Source organism: Humulus lupulus, chromosome 4 (genome assembly GCF_963169125.1).
Source record: "Humulus lupulus chromosome 4, drHumLupu1.1, whole genome shotgun sequence".
Lineage (NCBI taxonomy): Eukaryota > Viridiplantae > Streptophyta > Magnoliopsida > Rosales > Cannabaceae > Humulus > Humulus lupulus.
In genome coordinates, this window is record NC_084796.1 from 107118897 (window position 1) to 107130248 (window position 11352).

General features: G+C 34.2%; 1 protein-coding gene across 2 annotated transcripts; it reads right to left on the reverse strand.

Annotated features, from left to right (window-relative positions):
* Positions 1-5308: 5308 nt before the first annotated feature.
* On the reverse strand, positions 5309-7248 carry LOC133830700 (mitochondrial import receptor subunit TOM5 homolog). Of its 2 annotated transcripts, XM_062260738.1 has the most exons (3): positions 7008-7248; positions 6110-6212; positions 5309-5820 (listed from the first exon to the last, which is right to left on the reverse strand). In XM_062260738.1, exons 1-2 carry the CDS (start codon positions 7092-7094, stop codon positions 6135-6137), a joined length of 165 nt encoding a protein of 54 aa, XP_062116722.1. In that variant the 5' UTR covers positions 7095-7248; the 3' UTR covers positions 5309-5820; positions 6110-6134. The 2 variants fall into 2 exon arrangements, with proteins under 2 accessions (XP_062116722.1, XP_062116721.1); XM_062260737.1 differs by lacking the exon at positions 5309-5820 and having other exon boundaries at positions 5911-6212; positions 7008-7241.
* Positions 7249-11352: the final 4104 nt, after the last annotated feature.

Below are 11352 nucleotides of genomic sequence, written 5' to 3' on the forward strand. Positions count from 1 at the left end.
ATATTACTCATTTAATATTTTCTAATTACAAATCGTGCATATTTAAGACAAATCTAAAGATTGTCAATAAATATTATTAGAACTAGGATATCAAATATGTACGATTTGTAATTAGAAAATATTGAGTGAGCATTATTAGAAATATAAGGTATCAAGTTTGGATCGAGAAATAGGTTTGATTGTCCATATTTTTTATATAATATATATAAATATATTCATATAAAGATCCTATTTCCTTTTCGTCTGAAACCTTGGCACAAAGCTAAGCTTAAGTGATAAGAAACTTATAATAATCCAATGAAAAAGAAAGAACAAACAAATGATTTTAATAGATTCGAAATTGTAACCAAGCATCCCCCATTGGTTCTATTCCCGAGTCATAACTAGAAAGTTTTTCTTTTTCTACGTCTAAGTCTTTCAGTACAATAGTTATAGGATACCAAATATCACCATGTAGGTTTGTGCATGATCAAATATATTTATAATTTTAATTGAGTAATGATTAGAACACACTCAAATTACACGCACTATGATTGTGCTAATCCCACATAAAAATATTAAAATGCCTAAGATTAATAACACGTCATAGCATAGTGTATGTTTTAAAATTTGTGTCTAGCAATTAATTACACAAGTTTGATAAAAATCACAAATTGAGAGTAAAGTACACACTATAATTCAAACCTGCTATCCTCGTTTCCTTCCAGGCGCCCGGGCCCAAGCTTCAAGCCCGCGGGCCACCCGAATGAGTTTGGGCCCAGACCAGGCCCGTTTGGCAAAGAGTAAAATAGACGTTGGCAGCCCAAGTCTAGATGAGGCCCAAAGGGCGTCCGAGGAGTGTCATCCGGGACGGTCATACGAGAGATGGTATGAGCGTGGCTTCCGATAATGACAGTCGGGATCGCAGTGGATGATCCCGGAGCCTGGTAAACGGTCCGGGATCCTGGTGGAATAGTCCGAGCACCTACTAAACGTTCCGCGCTCCTAGTAACAGTCAGGGCTCCTAGTAAGTAATCTGGGCCCCTGGTAAACTATACGGGACCTTGACAAACGAAGGGGGACGTGGGTAAAAAAACCCGGGTCGGTTGTCCGAGGTTGGCAAGGTAAAGCGTCCGTGACCCTGACTTCGCCCCATGAAGCGTGGGGGTTGTCCCCACGCTTCACTAGCAGAAAAGGCTACCTCGGGATTGTACGTCGTTGGTTCAGACCTGCGCCGCCACTACTCTAACCGATCTTGTCCCCTGAATCTGCCTCGTAACACGAGATGCCTAAACCAAAGCCCCAACTTGTCGGGTGACAGACGTGGTTTGGGCCGGCCCAGTGGGCTCTGATTAGTGTATTTTCTATGTTTTAATCCTTTGTATTGGGCTTCCATTAGAGAAGCCAGCAGTATTTATACCCTTATTGGGCCCGGGTCAGCCCGGCCCAAGCCCAATGCACCCGTAAACCTATAAATACAGGTAATGGGGCATTGGGCAAGGGGGACCTCTGGCTGGTAAACAGTTACTCTGCTGAAATTTGTAGAAAACTCTATTGTTATAGATTCTCTAAGTTCTAATACAATTGTCTCGTGGACTAAGACTCATTAACGCTCCAACCACATAAAAACCTTGTCTTTATTCCATAAATTCTTTCTTCTAAGCTCTCTAATATTTTATTATTAAGGTTTCCGAAAAACTCGGTAAACAAAACCTATTGGTGAAATTATTAATAATTTCTCTCATATCTCAATGTTATTTTAAATACAAATATTATAATTTGATTTTTTTTAAAATGTAAATTACAATAAAAGATGTTAAATTGGATGCACCAAAAAAAAATAAAAACAGGGCAAATTTACAAAAAAAAATAAAAAAGATGGTTACCATGTTATCTCTACATTATTAATGTAAAATATATTTTATGTATTTATTAATAGAGTAAATGGGGACTACAATACATAATGTTTTCAAAAAGTTTCACTTTTATACCTAATTTTTTTTTGTAGTAAATATATTCAATGTTATCAAAATGTTGTATTTTTATACCCGAACTTTTTTGTGTGGTAAATGTACTCAATATTTTTAAAATGTTGCACTTTATACCTATTTTCTATTATTTTGATAAATAATAAGAAATTGAAGGAAAAATATAAGATTTTAATTTTAAATTATTTTCTCTTTGTTATTCATTCTTAAAATAACTATTTTAAATTAAACATTAATAAATATTTTATTAAAATTAATATAAATGATTTGAAATAATTAAAAACTTATATATTTTCATCAATTTAAAATATAAGTTTTTAAAAAAAAATAAAGGAAAAATATAAGTTTTATTATTTTGATTAATTTTACTAATCTTATTTCTTTTACGAAATTTTACATTTATATACATAAAATCTAAAATATTTACAAAAATACCTTCAACCAACTTATTTACACAAATATCGGTGCCATGTCAGCATAGCATACCAGATTTTGAAAAAAAAAAATTAGAAAATGCCACTTCCCGAATTTTTTTTGTTTTTTCTGGGTTGTAAAAAATTACCTTTTGGTTGCATACGATGCCGATAAGATACCAATTGGTCACTATTTTATTAAAACCTTTATTTTTGGATCATATTATTTCAGTACCTTTTGGTTACCTCTAAAACTTATTTGGAGACATCTTAATATACAAATTAATTATTTTTAAGTTATATTATAGTATCTTATTATTTAAGATATATTTTGATAACATTCAAACTTATTTTAGAAACCAATGAGTTGTCATATAGTATAATAAGTTACTATACAGTTTATTAATAAAAATTAATTTAATATACTACACGTTAACTTTCAAATGAAAACTTTTAGTAGACTTTTTTAGTCACTCGTGTAATTTACATGTCTTATTATTTAAGATACTTTTACATTACATTCAAGTCTATTTTAGAAACTAATTAGTTATCATATAGTATAAAAATTTACTCCAATAATTCCAAGTTACCATGAATAGCTTATTAGAAATCGATACTATTTAATATACTACATATTTACTTTTAAAAGCTACATTTTTCGTGGCTTTTAAAATCATTCAAGATACTAATTGGTTACCTTTTGATATATGACTAAATTTTTGGTATGCCACAAATTTAAAGCAACCAACAAACTTAGTGAGTTACCAAAAATAATCTTCTTATGTTCTATTTAAAAATTAACAAATAATATCTTAAAGAATCTATTTTAAAATTTATAGTTGAAATGTCTCTAAAATAGCTTTAAAATTGTTTAGAATACCATATGATATATTTTAAATGTAGAATAAGTTTTGATATATTAAATTTTGTTAATTTAGTTACTTTTTTGTTAACAAAATATAAAAAAGATACTAAAAGGTTGCCTTTTATTCTAGTCAATTTTTCCGGTGACAGTGAAAAAACATATGCTTCCCACATATCAAAATGATAATCTTGAAGAGTAAGTCACAATGGTACCACTCTTGAGCTCAACTGACTAACGTTGTAGTCAGAAAAGATTTTTGAAGTTAAGGAAAAGAAAGAGAAAGAGATGAGCTTTAAGAAAAACTAAACTTGAAGTAAAGATCAATTAGCAACTTGTAGATAGAAGAAAAAAATATATTATTTTTTAATGTGGTATATACACTCTGGTATTTATGTAAATAAAAAAAATTAACGTTATTTATGTAATTAAGATGAAAAAAATGTGGTACAATGTAAATTTTACTTTTTTTATTGTTTTGAAAGTGAAAATGATTTAAAATTTTAAAAATAACAAAAGTTATATATTTTTCCTTCACTTGCTTATTATGTATCGAAATAATTTTAAAAAATAGGAATAAAAGTACAACATTTTAAAAACATTAGGTATATTTACCACCAAAGAAAAATTTAGATATAAAAGTCTAATATTTTGAAAACATTGAGTATATTTACCACAAAAAAAAATTAAGTATATCATTTTTTAAATATTTGATATTTTATCCTCCATTTACTCTTATTAATATTAATAATTTAAAGTACAGTACATTTGGTACCTCATTATACCTTATTATATTTTTATGTATTGTAAAGTATATTATGAATTTTATTAAGATATTATATATTTATATGTTAATACAAAACCAAGCCCAACATAATACTAAATAAAATTATACTGGGGTTCTTCGGCAAAAGCTTTTAGTTTTTATTTTTTTAAATATAAAAATAAAAATATATTTTTTTTATTTTTGTTTTGACATTTAAAAATAAAAATATTGTTAAGTAAGAATTTTTATTTTGTCTTTAAAAAATGAATAACACGACCATATTTTCAACAGTCCACGCACCATTAACTCCAGCAAATAAACGTCGGCGACCATAGTGACGACCAGCAGCAAAAGACCACGCAATGCTGAAGATCAATGTTGTGCTGGTGGGAAGGAGATCACTAGCTTCTTCTCCGGCAACCACTGCGATGGAGATCGACTTTTTCATCAGCGACCATGGCAACGAGGATCGACTTCTTCATCGGCGACCATGGCGATGGGAGCTTGGGTTAGTACATGTTTCTCTCCAAAAGCTTCGAGGATATAAAAAATGGATTGAGAAAGAAGAGCAAAATGACCATCGGGAAAGAAGAAACCAATAAACTTCTATTTTTTTAAAAATTAAAAGTGAGAAAATTTAGCAAATGTTACTTAAAATTTTAAAATATAAAATATAAAAATAGAATTACCGAACATGATTTACTGATTTATTTTCAAAATTTTAATTAAATAAATAAAAAAATTATTTTTTTAACGGTTACCGAAGGACACCAATATATAATACTATGCAATATGGCGCATCAAATGACCCTTACTACATTACTTTGAATTGAGACAAATTTAATCGAAACTCATACAACACATTTTCCTTTATATTTGGATTTCAAGGGAAAGAAAAACAGCTTAAACTCAAACGATTAATGTTCAAAGATTATTCAGTTTGGAAGAAAATGACAGAACACCTTTCAAATCCTCTGACCCAATCTCATACAGCCATTTTTTTTATCTTCCTAAGTAGACTTACAAAAAATTATATAGGAATGAATACTAAATAAGATCTAAGATGTCCTTACTCTTTTTATTTCTTCTCTCTCTCCATATTTCGATACTAGACATGAAACTATATCAATTTCCATATAAATACCCCACATACCTCACCATTTGAGCTACTCAGGGTAGATCTTAATAGAACCTCTATGGAACTTGCACACTATTATTATTCCTTCTATAAGGAGGATATACTCTTTGATTGGGAGTAACGAAAATAGATGAACAATAATTCAAATAAAGATAATGAGAATAAAATAATATAAGTAATAATTATTATGCAATAGAATGCTCTTCAAAAAAGTCATTACATTCCTATGTGCTAAATACTAAAGAGATGGAATGAAAATATAATCTTATTTGTTGCATTCCATTCATTTTCCCCCAACCATACAGAGTGATGTATAGTTTTAAGAGATTCCAATGCAAAAGCTAATGCTTTAGAAAACATATGAATTTTTAGCCTAGTATCAAGTCATACAAAGCCCTCAAACTAAAAATCTGCTTCAGTAAAAACATGTAAAACCATCTTAATCACACTATACAATGGCATACAAAACATTGTTTGATGGAATAGATTGATTACCAGACAATTATAAGCATTTCTCTCTGTGATAAGCTTACTGTACCTTTAAAATTATAACGAACTCCTACGAAAACAAGGACAAATGTCTTGATGATTAAAAGTAATAAAGGAATGAAAAGCCTTGAGGTGGTTTTGGAGTTCCAAACTTAGAGACAGTGTGAGATTGGCTGATAAAAAACCTGATAGAGATTTCAAAAGTAATATGAGTTTCCACAAAAATGAATATGATCGAAACTGAACTGTGGAATTAAATTATAACCATTCCACACTAAATCAAAATCCTTTCATTCATGTATAAAAATATTGGGACAGACTCAGCATACTGAAACGCCTCAGGAATACAATGAAATCATCTTCCTCTTCTTCAATAAAACAGACAACAAGACAGAAAACCCTGTTTTTGAATGGAATTTTCATCTCAACAATCCATATGACAAACAGAAAGACTACATTTCAAAAATAACTAACCAACTAAGAATAGACATCAATATCCTCATATTGCCATAAGATCACCATAATTTCGCATCAGAACTATTGACCCAGCAAAAAGACCGACAGCCCGGAGTAATTTCTGCGAAAAGACACATAAAAACATGTTTGAGTATAGCTTTATTATTTTTTTCATATAATACTAGTAGTCCTCCCAGTAAACTCTACAGGAGCAAGGAGCTCTAACATATTGTACCACAAGGCTAATATGGTTTCTCGTCCAAATGAGTGAATTTAGCGAAAATAGATCCCATTATCCACATACACACAAAGACTAATCGAGAGAGTATAAATTAGAGTCTTAAAACAATGAGAGGGATAATGAAGAGCAAGGTATATGCGTTACAATGATCAACCTAAGTTTCATAAACCAACAATGGTATTCTGTACGCCAAACACACCCATATACTCTACTATGCAGTTAAAGATTTATACACCTCTCCTCACCAAAATAGTGAAGAACTAAAGCCCTTTATTAATCGCAGCTCATAAAGGGCCAAGTTTTTAAAGCTACATTAACACAGGTGCATTATATTCATCAACACAACAAATGTGGAAACCAAGATAGTGCCATCTATGGAAATCACACAGAATAATCAAGTTAACGAATCAGAGATGAAAAAAAAGATAGAAAGTAACAAGTATCCATCACTTGATTTAGGACAAAGAACCCGAAATTCCAAAATAATGTTATTGCATCAAGATAGTGAATAAAAATAATTCTAAATACAACTAATTATGTAATCAGTTATTTTGTTCTCTCTCCAAAGGATTACTTTCGTTGCAATAGACTAATTTACGAGAGAATGATATCATGAAAGCATTAATACCAAGTTCGGACAAAAATGAATTGGAGTTGAGCGAGAAAAAAGAATACCATGTTAAGGGCCCACTTCTCCTCGTCGTTGTACTGGGCGTACAAGAAGCCTTTGACCTTGTCAAGTGAAACCAAAGAGTCTGCCATTGAAGCTCAAGAAAGATGGAAGAGATGGTAAGTATTACGATGCTAGGGTTTGGGGTTTTGGGAAGAGACGAGAGAGACCGCGATTCGCTAATGCCTATTTTGAGAGGTAGGAGTGCGTTTCTTAATTACGAACATGACCTCCTGGATGTTACTCACAACACAGTAAGAGAAAGGGTATTTGTGGAAAGCAAAGAATTTTTTGGAGTTTAATATCAGGTAAGGTCCCATTCTTTTCTAAAACTACCATCCCCTATTTTTACTTTACAACACTTAAATCCCCAAACTTTATGTTTTTGTCTCACTTACGTCCTTCTATTAAATATTCTGTCAAATATAACGTGAAAGCAAATGAAAGGGCTTTTAGCATCAAAAAAATTGTTTAATATGGTTTTAGCACCAAAAACTATTAAAAGAGCTTGGAAAAACATAAACAGTGATAGTTTATCAGGAGTTATGGTTTTTTTAACTGATTTGAGTGTTGTTTTTCTGTTGGGTTTGTTAGTTTGTTATTTTTGTATTTTTTAGGCTTATTTATATTGTGCCCATTTTCATTAATAAATCAGGTTGTTTTTTTCTAAGTGTTTTTTGGGCCTTTCTTGTAATATGGTATCAGTGCATATTCATCTTCTTGCTGCCCATTCTCGTAACAACCCCTCTTCTTCTCAAAAAAAACCCTAAAGCTGTCTCAGCCGCCTCCTCTCAAGAACCCCTTCCTTTCTTCAGTCAAGATCAGCCGTTGCCCTTCATGGTCCGCACGAGAGCCTCCCTGTCGCGCAGCTCATCGGTCTCCAGCCTCCCTCCTTCGCCAATGGCTGCTGCTCCTTCTTCTCCCTCGGCTCCGGTGATGGCGTCTGCTCCTTCTCCGACCCCGACTGTGGCTCCTGATGTTGCCTCTTCTTCTCCCTCTCGTGAAGATCTCTGTCCAGCCGTTCCTCCCTCTTCCTCTCCGGCCAATCTGCAGTGTCCTCCGCCTGTCCCCTTCCCTAGGAGTTCACCTCCTCCTCTCGGCAGTCAAGGTGATCTCGGCAATCACGGTGGTCTCGGCGTTCGTAGTGGTCTCAACAGTCATGGTGGGCTCGGTGCTCATGGTGGTCTCGGCAGTCATGGTCCTCTCGGCAGTCATGGTGGTCTCGGCATTCCGAGTATCTCTACAGCTCCCCCCTGTCAACCTTCCCATATGGATCATACGTACCACTTGGGAACTGGAGACAATCCCAATTTTCTGATTTCTACTCAGATTCTAACGGGTCAAGAAAATTTCCAATCATGGAAGAGAGCTGCTTCCATTTCCATTGCTGCCAAGAAAAAAACTCAGTTCATAGATGGGTCTTTGCCTCAACCCCATCCTTCTAATCCTTATTTTCATGCCTGGGTTCAATGTAATAATATGGTTATTGCTTGGTTATTACAATCTGTTTCTCGTGAAATTGCAGCTAGCATTATGTTTCAAGATTCGGCTACTGCTATGTGGAATGATCTTCATGAACGGTTCAATCAAGGCAATGGCCCGCGAATATTTCAGCTTCAAACTTCGGTTCACACAATCAAACAAGGCGACTCTGATATAAATTCCTATTTTACCCGTCTCAAAGCTATTTGGGATGAGCTCAAAGAATTTCAGCCGATTGTTCCCTGTTCATGTGGCTGCAAATGTGGTGTTGTTGAGAGGCTTCTTGGATATTATCACAGAGATCAGATTATGCAGTTTCTTGCTGGTCTCAATGACTCCTATTCGGCAGTGAGGGCTCAAATTCTCCTCTATGATCCTCTTCCTCCCCTGTCCAAGGTGTTCTCCATGGTGTCTCAAGAAGAGAGACAAAGAAGTCTCGGTCACACCGCTCCGTTCATTGCAGCTGCTACGGGGTCGACACATTCAACCAAGCCCCTTCCATCAAGATCAAAGAAACATAGACCCACTTGCTCTCACTGTCTCAAATCGGGTCACTTGGTGGACAAATGTTTCTTTCTTCATGGATTTCCTCCTAGGTATGGTGACAAGCGTCGTCTAGATGTTGCTCTCAAATCCTCTGTTCATCAAGCTTCCGCATCTCCCGTTTCTGCTTCGATTTTAGGCAAGCCGCCTATGTTGTCCCAATCTGAGCTCAGTCAACAACTTATCTCCCTTCTAAGTCAGAATCTCCAGCACACCTCGGCTGCCACTGACACCAACCTGCCGATTGCCTCACAAGTTTTTGGTAATCTCGTTGACTTCTCCTCTTATTTGTGGATAGTTGATAGTGGAGATTCTCACCATGTGTGTTACTCCCTTAAATGCTTTAAAACTATTGATAAACACCCTATTGCTACCTTAGTCACTTTACCTAATGGGCATAATATTAATATTTCTTATTCTAGCTCTATTCAACTTTCTAGTTGTATTACCTTGACTGATGTTTTATTCATACCAGAATTTCAGCATAATCTATTCTCGGTAAATGCTTTTCTACAAAACAGCCCTAACTCTTTAATTTTTTCTGCTTCTGAATGCTTTATTCAGGCACCCACTCGGACTTCCAAGATTGGGATTGCTAAGAAAATGGGGAGGCTATTTTACTTTGAGCAAGATCGTCAATTCTCTCACTTTGTACATTCTGATATTTCTGTTAATGCTTGTACTAAAATGGACCAATGGCACTTCCGCCTTAGTCATCCTTCTATGTCAATTTCGAATCCCATAAGTAAAAATCTTGTTTTTTCTAATAAATTGTCTGATCATGCTTGTTCCATTTGTCATTTAGCCAAACAAAAAAGGCTTCCTTTTGTGTCTAATAATAATAGGGCTTCTATGCCATTTGATCTTGTTCACTTTGATATTTGGGGGCCATTTCATGTTCTTAGCATAGAAGGGTACAAATATTTTCTTACTATTGTTGATGATCACACTCGTTTTACATGGGTCTATCTACTAAAAGCTAAATCTGATGTGCAAAGTATTATTCCTCAATTCTTCTCTTTAATTGCTACTCAATTTTCTATTACTATTAAAGCTGTAAGATGTGATAATGCTAAAGAACTTAACCTATCTTCTTTCTATGCTTCCAAAGGGATTGAACAATTTCACTCATGTGTTGATAGGCCTCAGCAAAATTCGGTGGTTGAACGAAAGCATCAACACATCCTAAATGTCGCTCAGTCCTTGTTATTTCAATCTCATTTTTCTCTCCCTTATTGGTCTTATCTCATTAATACTGCTGTTTATCTCATTAATAGAACTCCTTCATTACTTTTACATAAAAAGACATCTTTTGAACTTCTCTTTAATAAATTATCCTCATATGAGCATCTTAGAAATTTTGGCTGTCTTGCTTATGCCTCCACTTTAGATAGGAATAGACATAAATTCTCTCCTCGATCTAAAGATTGTGTTTTCATTGGTTATCCTCATGGAATGAAGGCCTATATCTTACTTGATATTGAAAGTCAACAGATTTTTAATTCTAGAGATGTCATCTTCTATGAGCATATTTTCCCTTTAAAGCATGACAAGTCTACTGTGTATACTGATTCTCTATCCCTGACAAAAGTGTTTGATGTAGGAACCCATATTCCTCAAGTGCCCTCACCCTCCAATAATGCTCTTGAGGATCCTTCTCCTCTGTCACCTATGATTACCACTTCCAAAAGTGGAAGGCCTATTTCTCGTGCCTCTTATCTTACAAACTATGCTTGCAACTTTACTATTTCTAAGTCGTCTACTTCTTATCCTTTATCTAATGTTCTATCTTATGATAGGCTGAGCGATCATTTTCGGGCTGCCATTTTGGCCGCACACATGGTAGTAGAACCATCCAATTACAAGCAAGCTTCAAACATTCCAGAGTGGCAGCAAGCGATGAACGATGAACTTCATGCGCTTGGCCGAAATAACACTTGGGAAATTGTCTCTCTTCCCCCTGGACAACATGTTATAGGATGCAAATGGCTCTTCAAAATCAAATACCAACCAAGTGGAGCTATTGATCGTTACAAGGCCCGCTTGGTGGCCAAAGGCTACAACCAAAAGCAAGGTATTGATTATTCTGACACTTTTGCACCTGTTGCAAAGTTTAACACTCTTAAACTTCTTCTTGATGTGGTTGCCATTAAAAATTGGTCTTTATGCCAATTAGTTATCAACAATGCTTTTCTTCATGGGGACTTAAATGAAAATGTCTACATGACAATTCCAAAAGGGTATCAACCCAATAGTCCTCTACCAAAAATGATGTTTGTAAATTAACCAAAAGTCTATATGGCTTAAAACAAGCCCCTAGACAAT